Raw genomic sequence first — 24,289 nt, 5'->3', positions numbered from 1 at the left:
TTCACTGTATGATTGTAATTTCCACCGATCAATAATTATATAATATTTAATTTATATTAAATATTTAAACAGACGATGTTTCTTAAACTCTAAAAATTATATCAAGATTTTCGAGATTTCTTTAACTACATCATAACCGTAATTGCAGCTGGATTAGTAGCAATTTGGTACCAAGATTGCAATGTAATAACTAACTACACCCAAAATTTAAAAATGTGTCTATAAATAGTGATGTAGAGATGTAGCAGTAATATTTGCAGATTTTGTGTTCTCTGTTCTATGTAAGTGCATACTTTTATTCTTCTCTTATATAACCTGGAGGCTGCAATAGGAAAGTGCAGGATTAATTGCTATTGTATAGTATGTGATCTATAATATCCAATGTGATAGTTAAAAGGTATGAATAATTGAATGTGATGGATGAGTCCTTACTAAAATAACATAGTTTTATTAACATTACGAAACTCATCGCCAAATTAAATATGTATTAAGTTTTCTTTAATAATTTTGAGTTATTACACCTTACAAATTATTGGTTACAATTTTTGCAAAAGAAAACAATATATAATTAATAAAAATAACTTTAGAATAACGAATGTTAAAAATTAGAGCAACTGTGCTAGTGGGTTAGTTAACTAAACTTGATTCGTTCCTTCAAAAGTAAATAATTACTTGTATATATTTCTAAATTTAAAACTTCATTGAATTGAAATAAGTTTATTTATTCTAACAAAAAAAAAAAAAAAAGTTTATTCAGCGTGTTACATTCAAAGAGTTGTCTTACATAGTTTTGAAATGTATTCCCCAAACACCACAATTATAAAATTAAGAGAAAAACAAATAAATTTTACATTATTATCGATTAGTAAAAAATCATTTATTTAACTAATTTCACTGTATGATTGTAATTTCCACCGATCAATAATTATATAATATTTAATTTATATTAAATATTTAAACAGACGATGTTTCTTAAACTCTAAAAATTATATCAAGATTTTCGAGATTTCTTTAACTACATCATAACCGTAATTGCAGCTGGATTAGTAGCAATTTGGTACCAAGATTGCAATGTAATAACTAACTACACCCAAAATTTAAAAATGTGTCTATAAATAGTGATGTAGAGATGTAGCAGTAATATTTGCAGATTTTGTGTTCTCTGTTCTATGTAAGTGCATACTTTTATTCTTCTCTTATATAACCTGGAGGCTGCAATAGGAAAGTGCAGGATTAATTGCTATTGTATAGTATGTGATCTATAATATCCAATGTGATAGTTAAAAGGTATGAATAATTGAATGTGATGGATGAGTCCTTACTGTCCCCACCACCCACAATCCCCATTGGTGAATGGACCTAACTCACTCAATTCAGACTTCCAATCACTGTTACTTGTCATGTTAAGTTATATCTCTCGTTTTCCAATTGAATGACTCTTGTTAATAATTAACAAATTAATTAAACTGCTTTACAATTAGACAAAAATTAACAACTAATTAACTCAAATAAATTACTTTTTTTTTCTCTATAAAACAAAGAAAAATAGATCCATTTAAAAAATTGCTATGGTCAATTGACGTTAAATAATAAATTAATTGTTGAGTGTTGAGTTTTTATTTGTAAATGAACTTTTCTATTTTTTAATGAAGGATTATTACGTAAATTGTTTAACTATTTAATCATTGTCTCATAAAATCTCATTAATGATTAGATGATTGATTAATCTAATATTAAATATCAAGACAACAAATAAGATAATTCATCACTCATCTTTATTCTTACAATTGACTTCTATAAATATTAACAAGTATTTCGCTATAATTTGTATAATTCAATATGTTATAACTTATCTGTCACTAATAAAATTTCATGGTATATTCGAGCATGGAGTGAGCATATTATACAAACTCACAAAAAGACATCCTATAAGACATTAAAATTTAATTTGAAGTCAAGTTACTTGTAAAAGCAATACAAGGTATTTGTTTTTATTATATCTTGTGCATGATGAATAACTTGTAAATATAAAATTGGTTGATGATATGGAAGATCATTTAAATTGTAAGTTAGTGAATCTTAGAATGAAAATTCTATAAGGTTAGCTCAATATATAATTAATTTTAACATAAAACTTCACTAATTGAATGAAGGAAGGTTCTTTTTGCTACCGACAGTGGAAAGATAGAGGCAAAGTTGCTATCAAGAGTGATGTAGGAAACATTTTAACTGCATGGAAAAAGACAAGTCATATCTCAAGTCGGTGGCAAATGAAAAAAATGCACAATTCACAAATTTCATGCTAGCTAGTTACGTGTTTTTCAATGTTATTGGCTTAAATTAAAGAACCAATTGTCAAAGAAGATTCTCCTCAATCATTCAAAGCGGCAAAAGAGAAAAAAGTAATTATAATCATTATCAACCATCTAAAGTTACTATAGAACCAACAACACTAAAATATAGAATATAAAACATATCTAAATTAAAGGTGGCTAAGTTTACTATATTTAATCAAACACTTTTGAACAGTTTTATTTATATATAGTTTATAAAACTTAGATAATTTTGATTAATTTCCTCACATTACAGTTTTATGGGTTCATGACTTAGTTTACTTTAAAATTCAGAGAAATAATGACGGATTATAAACGAAAATATTAGGTGGTCAAAATTTCAAAATTTTAATAATAAATAAATAGTATAATATTATTGGATATAAAAATTTTAATTTATAAATTTATAAAAATATATTGGAGAGATGTAGTAGATTAAATTTTAGTTTATATTTTTAATAATTAAAATTTAATTGGAATTTATGTTAAAAAATTATTTTATTTTATAATTATAATAGTTTTTTTGTAATTTTTTTATAAATTATTTCCTCCATTTACTATAATAGACATCTTGATTATAATTTGGTCTATAAAAATTTGTGTATTTGGTCCATCTTAATGATTTTGGAGACCATATTATAATCTTAAAAATTGAGTCTAATAAAAAAATATACAATTTTAATAATTAAAAACATTAGTAAAATAAATTTTATTCCATATGATACAATCTATGTGATGTATGCCATTTGATTATGTTAATTCGTGTAACAAGAAAAGATATACATATAGTATGTCATCTTCACATATTAGACTTAAATATACCTATCGACAACGATAATCCAACAAACACAATTCAACTCATAAAATACGCCGATGATATATTCCAAAATTACAACAACATACACCACGTTATTTATATTAGTTAGCATATTTATTAACATATATCATGTCATGCTAGTCGAAATTCATCACATATTAGTCTGTATTAAACCACAATTATCCTATAAACTTTTATAATTTAATTTTCACAAATTTGTCACAATTAATAACTATTCATTTTTTAAATTTTTAACATAAATATTTTTTTTAATATAAAATTTAACTACTCTGATACATTCAATCAAATTCATTTGTAAATTCTGATCATAATTTTTTATTTTAAGATCATCCTACTATACTTGTCTTCACAATATATTAGAAGAGTAATTTTAGAATTTGGGTACAAAAAGTACAGATATAAAACTTTAGATCACACTAGTTTTCACATTAGTAAAGTTCGGCCCTCGTCCTAATCTGGTACATACAATATATATCAAATAACTGGTTTTCACATTATTAAAGTTAGGTCATCGCCCTGGTTCATACAATATATCAAAAATATTATTTGTTGTTGACAAAATTATAATTGTCTTTTATAAATAAAGTAAGTGTAGTAATATTTTAAAAAAAAATTATTGTGAAAATAAAATATTTCATTAAATAAAAAAAAATTATTAAATTTTTTGGAGTTGTCGTGGCTATACTATGTCTTAAAGAAGTTCCGCGATTCCAGACAAAAGGAAGAAACTACACAAATAATAAAGCTTAGTTTTCAGAAAATCATAGGAAGGAAAGGAAAAAACTATGTGGAATTCACAAATCCTTTCAAATTGGAAAGAAATAGTGAGAGTTGGAGGAAAGCTTACAAAAATATATATTATTTTATTAGTTATATTGATATTTTACCTTTTTAAATGTTATTTACGTCATTTTATTTTAATTTTTTTCTTTCCTTTCTCATTTTAAACAACCAAACAAGATAGAAAAACGTCTCTACCTTTCCTTGCTTCTTTTAAAATTCTTTTAAAAATTGAGGAGAAGATAAAATTTTATTAGTCAATATGACACTAATTAATAACTATTTTACAACTGGACTTTAATAGAATTTAAGATTCAGTATAAAGAGATAATTTTAAATAATTTAACTTTAACAAAATGTCTAATAAAAAATTTTCATTTTAAAAATTGTACAAATTTATTTTCAAAACAAAATAGTTTATATTGATTCAAAAAATAAAAGATTTATATTGAAAATTTTGAGTTATCTAACATGACTTTCCTTTGTAAAATTATTTCATTCAAACACAATTTAATACTTGTAAAGTTATTACCATGATTTGAAATTACAATCACTAGTATAAATGCAGTTATCTTGTAAACTTTAATATTACACTGAAATACATCCGAACACAATTAATATGACTACAATTACATTTGTAATTCAGTTGTAAAAATCTCAAATTTACTTTTATATTGTGATTGTAATTAGCGGTGCATGTTACAATTCAAAACTACAAAATATACCAATTTCATTATTGAATTGTTTACCAAAAAAAATCCATTGGTTAATCAAAAATTTATTGTCGAATAAAACATAACGTATGGAACATCGTTTATTTGAAGATCACATATTGATCAATAAGAAATGCAAATTATATGTAATTATTCTGTTATATATATATATAAGTCACATAATTAGATTTCTTTGTCTATAGAGATGATCTAATTATTACTAGAAATTAACGTACAATTATAATGTTTTGAATTTAAACTTAAATAATAATATTCAACTATTCAATTTAATAATCAATAATTTAAAATTTAAAAACGCAGTAAAAAATCAATAAGGAGATAGAGTCTTGTCTCGTATGAAATCGTTAATAGAGTCAAATAATGGGGTCCACCGAGCAATGAACGTCTTCTTCAATTATGGCTTTTCACAAAAGCATTGCCAATTGCATTTAATTTGTATAGTAAGCCTGTAATAATCAACAAAGTAAATAGCTCAACTCCTATTTGTATTCATTACCTCAAGTGTACTTATAAATACTTGCAATTAACGTATACTCTTCATCCATATATATATATATATATATGAAGTACTTGTATATCACGAAAATAATTAATTTTATATTCACATTAACTAACAATGAATATGATTTTGCTTACTTTCTCTTCCAAAGAGATATTTTGTTTTTTTCTTCATAATTAATTTCCTGTTACCAAATTTCTTGCAAAGTAATTTTGCTTTATTTATGAACTTTTTAGATTGGATGTTTGGTTTGTGACACATCATACAATTAGATCTAAATAAATGATTTGAATTATTTAAGTTCGATGTATAATTTATATTAGTTGAACTTTTACTTTATTTTTTTTTAGTTAGATTTTTTAATCTTTAGGCTTTTTATTTTTTTTACCCACTATAGTATTAGCATTATATATAGTTTCATTGAAGCATTTAAAATAACTTGTTTTTAATTTTATTAGTTAGTTTGGTCTATTGTTTTTATCTTCCTTTACTTAGAATTTAGCTTCCTTAATCTCTTCCTGAAAGAGTTTATCATTACATAGAAAATATTGAAGTTAATAAATATATGTATAATTAAAATGGGCGGAGATACTTGTTTCAAAATAAATTGTCAAATTTTGTCACATTTTATTACTAAAAGACTTTTATTAGAATCTACTCCATAAGATAAGATAAAAATGCTTTCTAAACCTCTTGAAAATTTTTGGCGTCTGTTTTTTTTACTCATTTTTGGCACTACATAATTTATGAGAAATAGGTGGAGATAAAAATGTTTTTTTACTAGGGTTTGTTTGATTGTGTTTTATTTTTTAGTTTTTAAAATTATTTTATAAATAAATTTTAGAAAACTGTTTTTAGAAAGAAAATAAATAAAAAATCTGTTTGACAACTCTAATTTTTAAAACAGTTTTTGATGAATTAAGAAAACTGAAAAATAAAAGTAAAACACAATTTATTTGTTTTGCTTTTTTAATTTTAAAAAGTATAATATTAAAAATAGTTTTATATATATAGTTTTATATAGTTTTATAAAAAGTATAAAAATATTTATATATATATATATATATATATTTTAATAACACCAGCGTGAATCAAACAAAATTTATAAATTCCATATTTATTTTTTAATCACTGACACAAACTATTAAAATTAATTTATGGGAATGACTATATGAGTCAACAAAAATGTCCGGTACGTATTCATCACATTTCTGGACACGTCATGTAATTATTCCCTAGCATGCTGTAAAGGATAAGCATTGGCTTATATCATGCCTCGAATATAACCAAAATTATGTGTTAGCTGCTATCATCTATCTTATTTATGTGAATAATGTTGTTAAATATTAGATCATGCGAGATTTATCTCGTATCCAAAAAAAGTTTGAAATTATGATATAATAAAAAATCTTTAGAATATTTTATATTAAGTAGTTATTATAGATTAAACTTAAGTTATCCTTGAAAATTATGAATAAATTATTCACAACTAATTAAATCAGTTATGTGTATTGCATTAACTATTTCAAACATAACATTATAAAAAAAAAGTTGGTCGAATATATGTAGTTGATTATAATTAGTTGGGTGTATCTTATCAAAATTTTCTAAAAGCAAATTAGAATTTACCTTATAAAAGATTAAAAGAATACATAAATTGCTCTATATGTAAAATTGGTAAAGATCTAACAAATTAACCACTTCTAACTATGGAGTTAATACTTAATAAACTAACTATCTCAAACTTCCTCTTGCTAACTTATATATATATATATATATATATATCTTTAATACAAAAATATTTAATCTTAACGGTTCTCCTTAACTTGAGTTTGAATTATATTTCTTTTACCTTTGACAACAAAAATGAAAAGAATAAATTAGTAAATGGACTAACAAAATATCTAATTAGGGCTAACAATTTCTTTCCAAATCAAATACAAAGGACAATAAAAAGAAAACATGAAAATTTAGTGTCGATTCAATGATTGCAAATGAACACGCTGCAAAAAAGAAGAAAATCGAACTATTCTGGAGAGAAATAGAGACAACAAAAATATATTTTTTTCAATAAGATCGAACACCAAATTTGAGTATGGTGGAAATGTTACAAATATTACATTGGTCTAATAACCAAAATATCGCATTTGATTCCATTACAGTAGTTGCCAAAATCAACTTCTCAAACTCAAATCATGGACGAATAAGATCTAATGCGAAGAAATGAAAATTCATGGAGCTAGTTCTTGACTGATAGGATAAAGGAGCAAAAAATGATGCACAATCAGCATCACAAGATTTGCATGTAGAGTTGTTGACACACTCTGCGTGAGCGTTTTTTTGAATTGGTGATCGGTAATTCTTCCTGTAGAGATTATAAAAAACAATTTATTTTATCTTCTTTGTTGAAATTTTCTTTATCGCTTTCAGAAATAAATTCTCCATCTTCAAAGTTATTGTGATGTGCGGAGCAACGATATCGCTCTAATACCATGTTATAAATTACTTGATCATAGGATTGAAGGTACATCTCATATTAAAAATAAGATTGAGATTTTGATACAATTAAAAATTCCTAAAAATAAATAAAAGTTCCTAAAAATATTTCATATTGAATGGTCGTAAAATATAAAAATAATACATAAAATGCTATATATATACATATTATAGAGTTAGTTGAGATTTAACAAATTAACTACTAGTAACTACCTCTAACTATAGAATTAGTAGAAATTTAGTAAACTAACTATCTATAATTAACTCTATTGTCTCTAATACAAAAATATCTAATCTCAACAAATATTTTTGTTTTTTATAAACAAAATGTATTACAGGGAGAATGAGAATTACTACTACTCTTACCTATTAATCCTCGAATGCAATTTGAAAACATCCTAAAGGATCATTCCACCAATTAAAAAACAATACAAAATTAGACTTTTGCCATCTTCTCCCAATAAACCATACATATATTATGTTATTTACCATTACCGATTACCCAATATCAGCTACCTCACCTCAAAAGGTATACCTTATACATTATGTTGGAAATGACGATGCCTTTAATGAAGAATTCATTGGAAATAATGAAGGCATTTATGAGAGTTAGTGGTGTTGTGAATTGAAAAAATTGAGAAGTCCCACATTGGAGGGATACCACACACTAGTAGGATATATAAGGTGAAGGTAATGAACTTGGGATGGGCCCCAAGGGGCACCCCAATTTTGTGAAGGAGGGAGAACGCAAGCAAATTGACCACCAAACACGCGCGCCGCCGCCGTCCGGCCGGCCTGGCCCGGTAGCGCACGTTTTGGTGATCCATGGATCTCTCAAATCTATAAATAGAGGGTTCTCCCCAGTTGGAAAAGCACACCAAAAACACTCTACAGTGCAGTGTTTGAAAACTGAACCGAATTGATTTTTAGTTCAAAAAAATTGAACCGAACTGACTTTTAGTTCGAAAACACTCTACACTCTAAATTGGTGAACTAGTTTATTACTCTGAACCAAATTGGTTTTAACTTAGTTTTATTCGTTCAAATTGAACTAAATAATTATAATATCGATAATACCAAATCGAACAGCTTTTATATCAAATTGAACCAAACTGTTTTTGTTCATATTGTCTCTTTTTTGTTCATATAAGTCAAATTTTACATAATTACTATAACTATTTTTGAAAAACAGGTTCGATTCTAATTTTTTTCAACTGAAAACCAGTTCGGATCAATGCTTTCGAACTAAAAATCGATTCGATTCTAGTTTTTAAAAAATCAGTTCGGTTAATAAACAGTTTTTGAAAAAACAATTTAATTTTCAATTTTTATAAATCAACCGTTCAAAAATAATTCAGTTCAATTCCACCGTTTAATTTAGTTTTTAGTTTTTTTTAACACTGCTATTATACACCAAATACCCCAAAAAGAAAGTAGCTAAATAAATTAAGTGTCTCAATTTCTTTCTATTTCTTGATTTAAGCAAACACCAAGAAATGAGTCCTCCCACCCCTGCATATCAAACTCAACACCAAACCAACTAAAAATACTTGACCATACCTTCTGCACCACCTGACATAAGAAAAATAAATGGTCGATACTTTCACCTTCACATAAGCATATATAATATGTGTTATAATGTCTTTTCAATGGAGCTATTCTCTTATTGGCAGCTCATTCAGCCACACATGTTGTTGAGCATCTATAGTATCAAAATTTAATGAAATTTGCATCCTAAAAGCTTTTAGGAAATTATAACAAGAATTAACTGAAATATATGTATCGCCTCTAGGTTCACAATTCGGCTCAATTTCCAATAACAATTCTTCCAACTCTAACGTTAAATTTTCCTCCTCACTAGTTATTGAACCACACACTCCACTGACCCACTTCCATCAAAGTCATAGAGTCACCAACTACACTTTATCTTTACTATATAATTATGGAAAGTCTTTCATCAATGGTACTCCCCCTAACCACCTTTTCTTCTAAAAATTAATTTCACTTTCACACCCCAAAAACACTACTTACTAACATTTGATAAGAATTTTCGAGTTTAAGTGTGAATGATTAAGTCCTACATCGATAATGAATGAACTAAATATTAGATATATAAGAAGGTAATTCATATATCTAATGATTTAAGATTTTGAGTGGAGATGTATTATCAAAGTCTCTTGTAGTTCTAAAATATTTATTATGTTGTTGCTACTGTACCTGAAAACTTTTCCAACAAATGGTATTAAAACCCTAATTTGGCGTGATGGAGGAGCGATAGTAGATCTTAGTATTTGATACTTATATCAAAAGTCGTCCTAAGAAGGTAGTCACATGGCAGTCTCGCTGTTAACAACAGAAATGCAAATATAATATGTGAGAGACTCATACTTGATAAGGAGATTATTAGATTCAAGTGTGAGTATTCAGTTCTGCATCGATTGCTAATGAAAGAAATGTTGAATATAAAAGAAATGTCGTCTATATACCCATTACCTTAAGGTTTTGGGTGAAGATTCAAGTGTGAGTATTCAGTTCTGCATCGATTGCTAATGAAAGAAATGTTGAATATAAAAGAAATGTCGTCTATATACCCATTACCTTAAGGTTTTGGGTGAAGATGTGATGTTAAAACCTCTGGTGATCCTAGAGCATTTAATCCTTTGTGCCCAAAGACTCTTCAATAAGAACAATCCTACTTTCTCCTCTTTTTTTCACCCGATCAACAACATTACATTTCGTCACCATAGTGAATCATTTTTTCCCATCCCACTTCATCCTTATGCAAATATTTCCATGGTAACGACTCATATCTATATGCAAGAAGATCAATCCAAATTGATTTCATATCATTTAGATATCTTAATTTCTATTTACTCAAGAGAGCATAATCAAACAACTCTATTTTTTTTATTCTCAATTCTTATTTATCTCTCAATTGACATATTGCATCTCATTTTATCCAACAAATTTTTTTATCATTCAAACCTCTACTTACAAAAAATTCCTCTGAATTTTGACCAGCGCTATATAGAAAGAGAAAAAAATAAAGTGGTAAACTTGAAAATATAAAATTGATAAACGTAACTCCTCCTCCAATAGATAAATGACGACGATTCCAACCTAATAGTTTTGACTGCATTACATCCATAATAGAATATATATTACAAGAAAGAAATGAAGAAGTTGCCTCAAAGAACATGTCCTCCATATTGATCTCATATATCTTGCTCTTAAAGAAGTTTACTTTCAAGCCGAATACTAATAAAAAACTTCTCAATATCATTTTTAAGCTCCATAAATTATCCCAACTTCCATTTCCAACGAAGATAGTATTGTTTGCAAATTGCAATATCTTAAAGTGGACATCTTTATTCACCTTATAACCATATAAGATGCTAATTTCAGTCGCATTGTTTACCAATCTTGTTAATCCTTCTACAACTATAAGAAATACGAAATGTGATAATGGATCTCTATTGTAATCATTTATTCACTTAAAAATCCATTATGAGACTCTCATTCACCAACACAAACATCAAACTATTAATTACACACATTCTCACCCATTTGATCTATTTACACAAAAATCCCAATATGTCTAACATATACTCCAAATACTCCTAATTAATTGTTATAATATGTCTTCTCAAAGTCAACCTTCAAAAAGCATGGATTTGTCTTTCCTTCTCTTGGTTAGATCAATTATCTCATTGATTACCACTACCCCATCTAAAATTTCCTTTTTGGTAAAAAGGCAAATTGACATTTTATTTGAGATAAGCTTGTTGATAATAGCTTTGCTACAATTTTGTACAAACAACCAATCAATCATATTAGACCATACTCCAACTCTTATGGATTATCCTTTTAGGAATTAGAGCAAGGAAGAATGCAATTATGGTCTTTGTGGATGATCCTTTTTAGAGTTGTAATAAATGTTTTTGTACACAATTAGATGCATTTGGTAAATGCCAACTTAAAAGTTGAAGTGTTGTTTCATCCAAAATATGGGGTCAAGTACTATAATAAAGTAATGCATGTAAGGATAAAAAAGCTGAAAAAAATAAATAAAGTTTGTAACTTAGTTAGTACTAGCATCATATAAATTACAAACTATCTTGAGGATTATGGTTAAACTTAAAAAAAAATTAAAAATATATATATTAAAATTGATAGTATGATACAATTAGTGTAGCAACTATATTTTGACAATACTAAAAGATTACTACTCTAGAACTAAAATATAGAAAGTTACATTAAATAAAGGAATACCACAAATAAATTTTTATTTATGATGAAATACTAGTATACGTTGAATCTATGAATCTATTTAATACAAGTGGGGCTAATATATGTAATAAATAATTTATTAAAGATGGTTTATAACGACCTCATGCATAGAATCAGAATCCAATGCAATTCTCATGCTATTGGAAGTAGTAAATTTTGGGTAGGATGATGAAAGAGATGTGTGGGTGGGATACAAGTTCTTACACTAGATCGTATATAAGGTGTTGTAATTAAAAAGTACAAGATATTTAAAAACTTTCGTATAGCATTGAATAAACAAGTTGCACAATTTTATTTTTCTTTCAAAGTATTGAGTCAGTCCAAAAACGATGATTTAGACAGCCGACATAAGGCCAATACCATCCATATATATTACATCAATTTCCGAGTTTGAAGAATAGTACTAGTACTATTTATTAAAAGAAAAAATAATTGTACTTTTTCAAAAGAGAAAAAAGAAAAGTATTAATATTACTATTAGAGCATAAATTAACCAAGGCTCTTAATTAAGCCCCCAATTTTCTTTTACTATCAAATTTAATTATCTTTGATTATTGCATAATGCATGATTTAACGTGATGACTGCCAAATGTTATAACAACATAAAATATGCTAATTAACAATTATATAATAATGCATACATTAGATAAATGATAAATGTGAAAGGGATCGAATTCTTTTAACATTGTCGGTGGGCATTTGGCACACTCGCATAATTTGTAAAAATCTAAACAATTATCTTTGGTCGATAATGAGATTGAAGATTCGTGGCACATTCAGAATTTGAACTCATTGACTTTAAGTAAATTTTATTTCATCCTCTTCCATATACTTCAAATGGGTTTGTATATTGAATTTAGATCCACGGCATCTCTTTTATATTATTTGGGTTTGGTTATTGGCCAAACCTTCCATTTTATAATGTTCTGGTAACAAACAATTTTTTTTTTCTGGTAACAAACAGTTTAACAGTATTGATATAATGCTAAGATATTAATTAAAAAAAAAATAGTCAAAAGAAAAAGAAAGAGCAAAAGGAATTGAAGTAAGTTACTTAATTGTTGGGTGTTTGTTATGCTGCCCACAAGGCTACGAGTTAATGAATGCCAATGGTATCTTATTGGATATGTGAATTTAAGTTTAGATCAAGGGTTGACATATTGGCACGTGAAAACCACATGGTGCAAGTATTTCTCAATTCAATAGCTGGCATTGGCAATGCCCACACAGTAGTACTTAATACAACAATACAAGAAGGGGTTTTGTTCCTGATGAAAATCTGAGGGCTTGCTATGGTTTACTATATTTAAGTAATTGAGGTGTTTGTAGAACATATGAGATCATAAATTGTGTTTGCTTCCTCTACTTTGATGAAATGTTGTTTTGAATTATGTGGTTAATTATATTAGGTATATAGTTAAGAAATATAATAAAATTCACTAAAAATAATTAACCACACAAATTAGAAATTGAATTTAATTGTGTTCAAATGTGTGTTTGGTCGTATTTGATTGTAGTTTAATGACTTTCAATATTTGTTATATCTATTAATAAATATCTATTAACATAATTAATCATATATTTAAGTTTTTTAATTTTTTTAATTAATTACTATTATGTGATTAATTATATGAACATGTTAGGTACGTCTTTCATCATGGACAGATTTGTTTCCACCATTTAATTAATAAGTCTCATTATTTGATCAAATGAGATTGAATAAAAATTATTGATCTAATAGTTAAAAATATATTTATACATAATATTGTCCTGACTTCAAGTCTACAACACCACGTCTTCGATATATTGTCCACGTTGGGTTTGTCGTGAACTCTCACAATTTTGTTCTTTGTAAAAAAGCGTCTCACTAGTTTTAAGAGTGTGAGAGTAGTTGATAAACTATTTTTAACCTTGATTACTAAACGATGTTGGACTTTTGATCTATCAGTTGTTTGATAGAGATCCACATCGGTTCGTTTGCACAAGCGACACCAATGATTCGAGCTGGACCAAGTAGGAGGGCCGACTTTTAATGCTTCGAACAATGCTTTGTATCTGATGTGGAGGTGGTATATGTAAACACTCTGACGTTTATTTGGTAGTCCCAATACAGAGAAAAACAAAAGTATTGAATAACCTTCAATGTTGCAAATTCAACGAAATTGTCTTTCTTAACCATTAGGTTAAGTCACGTCATTAACTTATAAAATCTCAAAACTTCTAAAGTGGATTGATGCGGTAGTTCGAATCACAAGATGAATCCAAAGTAGATTTGACTACTCCAACACAAATTCAAAACTATTTTAGTTGGACACATTAGACAAAGTCCAATTTTGTTATCCATATTTTGTAGGTAGGATTTGTGTGTAAAATTGTGATTTATGGTTTGTAAATCCATGAGATAATTACAATAATTAATATTTAACATAGTGCATATATCTACTAGCGCTTTCCATGAGTGTGTGTGATGGTGAGAATAGTTAATAAGAAAAGAAAGTGGTCTCCAACCAACACCAACCCATCTCTGTCTCTCTTTCCTCCTTTTTCTTTTCCTCTCACTCTCTCTCCCCCCTTCTCTTTATATTAATAATCTTCTCACACTCTTCAAATTCAGGGCTCAACCTCAACTCAGCTCTCAAACACACAGAAAACTCACACACACATAAGAGACACATTTAGAGGTAGCCCCTTTTTGGTTCTTATTGTGGCAAACAACTTCAATTTGTGATTCCTCTCCAACCCAACAAAACACTGACATCAATACACAATACCAATTTCTTAATCCCAACATCAAATTAATCAATTTGCAGCTTTTGCCTGCATCAGAATAATGGCTTCTCCACCAGACACAAGCAAAACCATAAAGCTAGAACGTTACAATAGCTACATCAGAAAAGTTAACAGCACAAAGCTTCTAAACGCATCTTCAAAGCTTCTTTTCCGTGCCACACTCTTAATAGCACTCATCCTTGTTTTCCTCTTCACCTTCAATTACCCTCCTCTCTCTGAAACCGCCAACCACCATCTCCACACTCATTCCAATTTCCTCGCATCCGCATTCGGCGGTGGCGGCGCTTGGGAACGACAAGTCCGTCACTCCGCAACACCGCGTCGTCCTAACGGTTTCTCCGTACTGGTAACCGGTGCAGCCGGTTTCGTCGGTAGTCACTGTTCACTCGCTCTTAAAAAACGAGGCGATGGCGTTGTAGGTCTTGATAATTTTAACACCTATTACGACCCGTCGTTGAAACGCGCGAGACAAGCTTTATTAACACAACATCAAATATTCATAGCCGAAGGTGACTTAAACGACACGCCGTTGTTAACTAAACTCTTCGACTTAGTGCCGTTTACTCACATCCTTCACCTCGCTGCACAAGCCGGTGTTCGTTACGCCATGCAGAATCCACAATCTTATATCAAATCAAACATTGCTGGTTTCGTGAATCTTCTTGAAGTTTCCAAAACCGCTAATCCTCAACCGTCCATCGTTTGGGCTTCATCAAGCTCTGTTTACGGTCTCAACACTGAGAATCCGTTTTCAGAACTTCACCGGACTGATCAACCTGCGAGTCTCTACGCCGCTACTAAAAAAGCCGGCGAGGAAATCGCGCATACATATAATCATATCTACGGTTTATCTCTCACCGGACTCCGATTCTTCACGGTGTACGGTCCATGGGGAAGACCGGACATGGCGTACTTCTTCTTCACGAAGGATATCCTTCACGGGAAAACGGTCGATGTTTACCAGACGCAGGACGGGAAGGAAGTGGCGCGTGATTTCACGTACATCGATGATATCGTGAAAGGATGTGTAGGAGCGTTGGATACGGCGGAGAAGAGTACAGGAAGCGGGGGAAAGAAGCGTGGACCGGCGCAGTTGAGAATTTATAATCTCGGAAACACGTCGCCGGTGCCGGTGGGGAAACTCGTATCGATTTTGGAAAACTTGTTGAGCACGAAGGCGAAGAAACACATCATTAAGATGCCGCGAAACGGTGACGTTCCATACACGCATGCGAATGTAACATTGGCTTACAAAGATTTCGGGTACAAACCTACAACGGATCTTGCAACGGGTCTCAGAAAATTCGTTAAGTGGTATGTTCGTTATTACGGGATTCAGTCGAGGCTAAAAAAGGAAAATCACAATGATAATGAATTACCCGAGGATTCCGCTTGATTGCTGGCTTGGCTGGTTATTATTCTCCTTGCATCACATGCCTCTCATTTTCAAAAGAAAAACAAACTTTTTCATTTTTCTTGTTTTGCTTTGTTAAATTATTATTGTTATTATTATAATTATTTTTTCTTTTTGTTAAAATGTTGTTAATTATTATTGTGTCGGTCCGTGTGGATGAGACTGACGGTGAATTAAGTTGTTGATGTGGCAAATATAGATTTATATATATAAATTTGGTATAGAAGAAACAAGGACATAAATGTGAAAGAAACAGAAAGCAAAAGTAAGGAAATTGAAGGAGGAAGTGTAGATCTGTGAGTTGGGGGAAGGAAAGAAGGGAGGTGTAATAATGGTGAGTGGGGTCTATTAACAAAGGTTGTAGATCTCTCTTTTATTCATAATATATTTTCAAGAAAAAGAAATTGAAAGAAATAATGTTGTTATTATTGATCAAATATTATTGTGACATAAAAACAGGCTAGCCTGTTTTTCTATGGCGTTATTCGTTTATTATATACAGTACAATTTTAATTTTTTCCTTTGCTACTTTTCTAGCTAAGATGATTACTCATTGCTTTGGCTTTTTGGTTTTGGAGATGCTTTCTTAGTCATCACTCTCTCTATCAAAAAAACAAAATACTACAAACGGAGTCATGTGAAACTCAACAAAATTAATTGGGTTATATTAAATGGCATGGCTATCTATATCTGTACACTCTGATATGAACGGTTGGTTTATGCAAAAACGACATTGGAAACTAGTTGGGGCAAATATTAGTTACTTTGCTATCAACAAGTAAACGACAGAAAGTGGTGGTTACTAAAATGATGACATGCATAGTGTGAAAATGCATGCTTGATTGATTGCTATCAACATTAATCATCCATTATCGATGTGATTGCTTATATTGATAAGTTTCACCAACACTACTCTACACCACATACAATCGGTTAGAGTTTTTTAACGGACCTATTAAGATGAGATGATTTAAATTGAAAATATATTTATTACTTTAAAATTTAATTTTCTTTTGAATTTTGTTTAAGTAAACTTATTAGTGATTAAAAAACGCTAACTATACAACTACGTGCAGTTTTTATCCTATCTAGTCTTGTTCTTTACACAACACGTTGTGAGTATGAATGCAACCTCTCCATTTTATAAATATATTTTTAGATTATGTAAATATAAGCATGTTAGTTTTAACTTCTTTAAAAAATAATTTTTAATTTATCTTTCTGCAAATTCTAAGTAAATTTAAAAAAGTCACTTAGATATTTTTTAATAAAAATATTAAAACGGTTAATTTTAAATGACATCATACAGTGACTTTGCAAAAATAGCTGACTGGACAATACATAACATTTAAAATTAAAAAACATTTAATTAAAAACCTAAAATCAATTAATAAAAAAATTCCAATCTCCAATTTTCCACCTCAAATTTCTTCATCTTCACCCCCACCAATTTTCAGATCTTGATCCAAACCAAACCAGAAAAAAGGAACACCTAACAATTCTTTAACCGTTGTATGGTTAATCTTCCAATGGTTTTCTTTATAGAGTTTCTGAATTCACCTTCTCTGATATCTCTTTCATTAGTCATCAAAAAAGAAAGCTTCAATTCTTTAACCGCTATTTTTAGTTACTACAAATTTTGTTCAACTACCGAGTATTCTGAGTAAAATTTTGCTACGAGTAAAACACTTTCACTATAAAAACATATCAGATCTACATAAACAAACTGAATCACGAAGCCTAATGAAACACCGAATAATAAAATTGTAAGAAAAAAAATGGTTAGAAAGAAAGAGAAGTAAATCTACGAGAATATCCCTATTTGATGAAAATCCAGTTTATTAGAAACTCCCCCAACATCATCCCCACCACAAAATCCATCAATCTCTACCATAAAAACAACATCCTATTAACAAAAAAAACATGGTTTCAAAAGAGATATTTAACAATAGTTGATTTGGTGTGGACGAACCTTAAACCTAGAAGAAGACCACGACTCTAGAAAATTACTATTTCGGAGATTGGGGTACAGATTTTGGAGAAATCAACATTGATTTCGAGTATGGTTTGGATCCAAATTTGGAAAATTGGTGGATTGCAGATGAAGAACTTTGAGTTTTTTATTAATTAATTATTTATTTAAATTAATTAACTAATTAGTTTTAAGTTTTTAATTAAATATTTTATAATTTAAAAATTAAAATTTATTTATTAACTAATATTTACATAATTACTATATGTTATACATCATTTAAAATTAATCATTTCAGTATTTTTAATTAAAAAATGGATAAAAATCTTTTATAATTTACAAGAATATAAATAAAATATATATTTTATTAAAAATAAACCAAAACAGATGATATTTACAAGAATGTTTAATTATACACTAAAGTTAAAAATATCTTCTCATATTAATTTTCCTCTTTAAAGGCGGATATCATCTCTTTCCCAACAAACATTTTTTTTTTATCTTTGCTTACGACGAAAGAGGGTGTTATTTTCTATAATTTTTCTATAAATCATTCTAAGTTACATGATGGTAATTATATAATAGTCATAATCACATGTGACATTTACTATTCTCTTATTACAAGGACACATGCCCTACATCAAAGAGTGATTTAAAAATATCATATCATCCTTTTGTTGATCATAACGAAAGAATTCTAAAAAGAATTACTCCCTACATCAAAGAGTGATTCAAAAATATCATATCATCCTTTTGTTGATCATAACGAAAGAATTCTAAAAAGAATTACTATATAAGAAATACATTTTAGATTATAAAGATACACATAAATTCTAATACTTTAAAAAAAAATCTCATTATTTGAAAATTTCTTACCTGATTGTCGTTGAACATGCAAATATATCATCTCTTTTAATGGATCGATCGCTCACGAAAAGGATATGGACATCCTCTAACTACCATTCACCACCATTTTTTAAATTAAGTTTTGGTATTTGGTATTCCTTGTGATTGTGATGCATACATATATTATTTTTTAAAAAAAATATCCTACGATTGCTTATAAAATTTATTAGTGATATATTTTTTATAATTTTCTTTTGGTCTTAAGTAAAAAAGTTATTTATTTCCTTCTATTTCCAACATAAACCATACAAATTATTAATTAATTGGATGATAGAAATATTTAAATTCAGAAAAGAAAATAGGAATCTTTTATTGAAATAGCTATGCATCTCAAAATAATATTTAAATACTTGTCATAGTCATTTGCCTTTATAATTAATTTTTAAACTATTATTCCCTTTGGTCCCAATCCAAGAGGCGTGGTGGTTCAAATTAGCAACAAGGACATTTGTTTTCTTTCTATTCTATTTTACACATAATAAATGCAAAATAAAAAACATAAAGAGAAGAGAAGATAAGATAAGATAAATATTGGAGTTTACATATGTTTGCAATTGCAAGGCAATAATGATTTAAAGGGGTAAATTGGGTCTTTAATTAATTGAAGATATATTAATCAACAGCGCAAAAGGTGTCTTTTTTAGTGTAAAGTTATGATGCCAATGATACTAGTACTTATCACTCAAAGAATTGATGCGTAAGGCTGAGCCAGTTAATTAAATACTTAACTTTATAAAACAGAATCCCTTGGAAGTTTCTGGTAGTTGAGACTGACCATGTTGAAGTTGCAGACTTACGCGTACAAAAAAGAGCATTATTTATACGAGGTCTCAAAACCTCTTTATTCAGTAATTACACTAAACTCAGTATTTGGGGACCCCGTTAATTTATTTTCCTTTTTCTTTTATGTCTAATATATACTCTTTTTACTCGAATAAAAAACACATGATTAACTCAGTATATCAACTATGATAAAAAAAACTCTATATCAAATTAAACACATATACATTTTACGAGACAAAATTAAATGTTACCGTGGCTTAGTTGTACGTGAAAATATTTAATCTAATTTAGCGAAACATTTGATAAATAATATTATTTGGAGGCCTAATGTTAAGTGTATAAGAAATATCTAAATTTGAGGCCTAAGGTAATAAATAGCCTAACATACCTTCAGTTAGGGTCGGTCGGTCTTGACTTCGTTTCTTAATACATGTTTTTAGAATTTTTCGGTTATAGATAAATTAATTTGACAAAAATATTTCTATTATACTCTTATTTTTAATTTCCTCCATTTTATTTATTTAGTCTCTTTTATTATTATTTTTAATTAATTTTTAAAATATAAATATTTTTAACATAAATATTTATAAATTTTATTTTTAAACACTATCAGTGTAATATATTGTTCATTAATCACAATTAATTATATTTATAATTTTAAATATAATTAAAATTAAAATATTTTTATATTATCAATACATATAAAATTAATTAATATTTATAATAGTGTTCAAGAAAATTTTGCCAAGAAACCAATCCTACCGTAACTAGTGGTGGTATATATCCCCATGATTATAATGGGTTTCAACAATTTTTTCTTGGGAGTGCACATATACCTATATAAGATATTTTCAACTATTTATTGCTTATTTGAGGAATAATTACTTTATGAAAAAATGAAATATAATTAATAGCAAACAGGAATAAAATGGATAAAACGTAACCTTAAATTATCAAAACGGCATATAAAAAGAAGAAAAAATCTAAAAAATTGACATGTATTAAGTAACTGAGGGAGAGTATATGCTAGTATTTATTACTCCATCTTGAACCGAATTGAAGTATAATATCAATATCATGTCTTAACTTTGGCGTGTGTTTGTGGATTTAGTAATTAATCTCATTTGTCAAGGACTGAAACACTCACCTTCAGATTTCGTATATTGTTAGAAAGTTATAATTAAATTAATCAAAGCTCATTAAACACCTGCAAAGAGTAGTTACTTTTATGCAAGTAAAATTAAATTAATGCTCCCAAAAGTGCACAAGGAATTAGCTAAGGTTACACTTAGTTCTCCAAATTAATAATTCAAATTGACAGCTCAAATGCAAGACTTTGAGGTCATTAAAATATGCAAGACTTCAACATATATTGACAAACATATACTAGTGTATACTATAAAAAGTTGAATTCGTGACACATAATTCGTAAATTAAAAACATAAAATTTGTCTCTAACTAAATTATTTAGTATTAATTAAAGAGGTCAAATTTGGATACTAATTTTATTTTTTCTCTAATTATTTTTTAATTTCTCACATGTTTTCTCCGCATGAAATAATACCGTTTAAAGACAATAAGTTGGGTTGATCAAATATTCGCATTGAAAATATATTAAAAAATATTCAAGTTTGAATATTCCACATAGCTTCTCAATTTTACAATACTAAAATACAAGTCATAAGGTGAGAATATCTAATTTATTGGCATGCAAGTGCCCAAACAAGTAGGTATATCTTGAAGTGAAGCCCATGTGAGTTGATCTCTAACCTGAAAAGGTAAAAAGTAATTATTCCCACAAAACTTGCAACAATTAGGTAGTTACAACACAGTAAAGACTTGTCCCAGGTTATGCATGCTGCAACTCATCACAAGCTTCTTGTCAAGCAAAAACACTTTTATTTGCATGTACAAATCACGTGATCATTATCTCTTGTTAAATCAAATTTACAATTGCCAATACTATTTTGTACAAATCAGTAATAATTATTTTTAAGGCAAAACCACTAATATTAATAATCTATATATATATATATATATAAAGAATACCATGTTTTGGTGTAATTTTGCTTTCAATTTTAACTTTTATTTAAATAACTTTATTTACAATTTTATCTTTTTTTATTCAATTAAATAATTCAATTTTTTAAGATATTTAAACTATATATAAAAAGATTGGCTAGTCTAATATTAATCTCTAAAAAATGTTCAAGAGTAGACCCTTGCTATTTAAAAATAAATAAATAAACTTATGATAATAAAAAAATGGAAAAATAAATGTAATACATTATTAAAAACAGTAAGGTCCACTTTTGGGTAAGTTTTATATTAGATGTCTTTTAATAAGATATCAAGTTTTTTTCCTATTAATTTTACCTGTATTTATAATTATATGGTTTCTTACCAATCGAATAATTTTTTTAAATGATTATATAAAATTGTAAAACTTTAATGATTTTTTTTTTATCGAAAAAGTCAGATAGTACTCGTATGCAAAGTATAATAATAATAATTTATTTATAAATGAAACAAGGTAGCAGTAGGTAATTTTCAATTGATAGGAATAAACATGAGAATAATTAAGTATAAGTAGGTCAATGTCGATAATGAATCCTTGTAGCTAGTAGGTACGATGTGTGTGTGAATTGTGATGAATGAAGACTAAAGAGAGCACCAATGTCAACTAAAGTATGCATAATGCCGTATATACACCAAGAGAATTAAGTTCACTCCAATTCAAATTTGACTAAAATGAAATGGAATAGATCTGAAATAATTTGCTCAGCCATAGAGAGAGAGAGAGAAACGCGTGGACAGCAATATTGTAGTGTCAACTTGCCTTTAACTTGTGGGATCCTCACCACTGACGTTTGTAAGCAGAGTACTACTATATAGTATTTAAATGGATGGAATTTAAACCGATCAAATGTTTAATTTTTTTTTTCATATATCCTCTTTTATATATAAAAAATCCTAATTATTTTATATTAAAATTAAAAAAGTTTTACTTTTTTTTTTTACCTCTAAGAGGTTAGAATTATGTGAAAGATTATTTTTTTAGGAAGTTGCATCATCATAATGCAACCATCTAAACATTCTTTTTTTTTTTTTTACAAATAAAAAATATATAAAATTAATATATAAAATATAATAAAAGTAATTAAATAATTTATTTATATGTTATTAAAATCGATCAAAATACATTAAATGAAAAAAAAAGTATGTCAAATTTTAATTAACTACGTCCACATAAATGTTTTCAATTTTACATCTAGGTTGTCACTGAACTCGTTTAAGGATGCATTTTCATGAACACTATCAAATATTTCCTTAAGTCATTTTAATTTAAAAAACTACTCTTTGTTGCCCTCTTGGGTGGTATAACTCTTAAGTAAGTTTGATAAATATTTCTAATGTTGACAAAATTCAAACCACTAACAAGTAAATTTGAAATATTTAATCATAAAAGGTAGTACATGTCTTCTAAAAGTTATTGCTCATTCACCTATTGGGAGATGAAACACGAGTTTTAGATCTTCATCTCTCAACCATAACAGTAATCAAACAAAAATATATTTTATAGTTTTCAAGTTTCATCATTGTACCAAATTTGGCTACTTGTAAATATGGTAATATTGCTTCATTTGGTTTTTTTTTACTAATATGATGACATTTCAATTTATCATTTTGAAGAAATCTGAAATAAGTTATATATGAAAAAAGTAAAACATTGACATAAAATATTTTACAAATGGAAAATTGGGACATTTATGTGGACATGGTTAGTTAAAATTTGATATATATATTTTTTCTTTCTATTTAACGCTTTTTGTTGGATTTTATTGATATAAATTATATTTTATATATTAATTTAATATATTTTTCATTTGTAAAAAAAAGGAATGTTTAGATGATCGCACCCATTTGACTTCTTGAAGGTCTAAAAAAAATAAAATATTTTTATATATTAGTTTTAAGGTGGATATTTTGGATTTTATTCTTAAAAAAAAAGATAAATGAGAAAAAATCCTCAAATGTGTAAATTTAATAAGTTAAAGGTGATACTAACAAATGTCTTATAAGTATTTTGAGAACAGTTGTTAAAGAATAAAAAAAATTACATAAAAAAAATATCAAATTTAAAATTTCATATGTTATTTGCATAATTTTTAATTATTATAATTATATTTTTAATTTTAATATTTTAACAATTGTATTTCAACAGCGTTTTTATAATTAGTGGCGATGAAATTGGGTTAGTTTTTTGAATCGGTTATTATTCCATTTATGGATGATGGTGATGATATAGTAGTCCTAGTAATAATCTCCACAAAATATATATCCGGTAAAAAGATACTTCTTTTTATTTTTTTATTTTTCTTTTTTATGAATAAATTGTGTACTGCAAGCAACATTTATGTATATGATTTCATAAAATTTAATTTACTCACTGT

The 24,289-nt window shown here is 27.8% G+C and overlaps 1 protein-coding gene and 1 long non-coding RNA gene across 2 annotated transcripts; one reads left to right on the top strand and one right to left on the bottom strand.

The window, feature by feature from the left end:
• The first annotated feature begins 14,440 nt into the window (after positions 1-14,440).
• On the top strand, positions 14,441-16,694 carry LOC101489756 (UDP-glucuronate 4-epimerase 6). The gene has a single exon (XM_004502180.4). It carries the CDS (start codon positions 14,801-14,803, stop codon positions 16,154-16,156), a length of 1,356 nt encoding a protein of 451 aa, XP_004502237.1. The 5' UTR covers positions 14,441-14,800; the 3' UTR covers positions 16,157-16,694.
• A 1,175-nt stretch (positions 16,695-17,869) lies between these two features.
• On the bottom strand, positions 17,870-19,171 carry LOC113786632 (uncharacterized). Its single transcript, XR_003472912.2, has 2 exons — positions 19,023-19,171; positions 17,870-18,860 (listed from the first exon to the last, which is right to left on the bottom strand). It is a non-coding gene; the product is annotated as an uncharacterized lncRNA (long non-coding RNA).
• Between the last annotated feature and the right edge of the window lie 5,118 nt (positions 19,172-24,289).

This window comes from Cicer arietinum, chromosome 5, assembly GCF_000331145.2.
Source record: "Cicer arietinum cultivar CDC Frontier isolate Library 1 chromosome 5, Cicar.CDCFrontier_v2.0, whole genome shotgun sequence".
Taxonomy (NCBI): domain Eukaryota; kingdom Viridiplantae; phylum Streptophyta; class Magnoliopsida; order Fabales; family Fabaceae; genus Cicer; species Cicer arietinum.
This window is presented reverse-complemented; position numbering and strand designations above follow the sequence as displayed.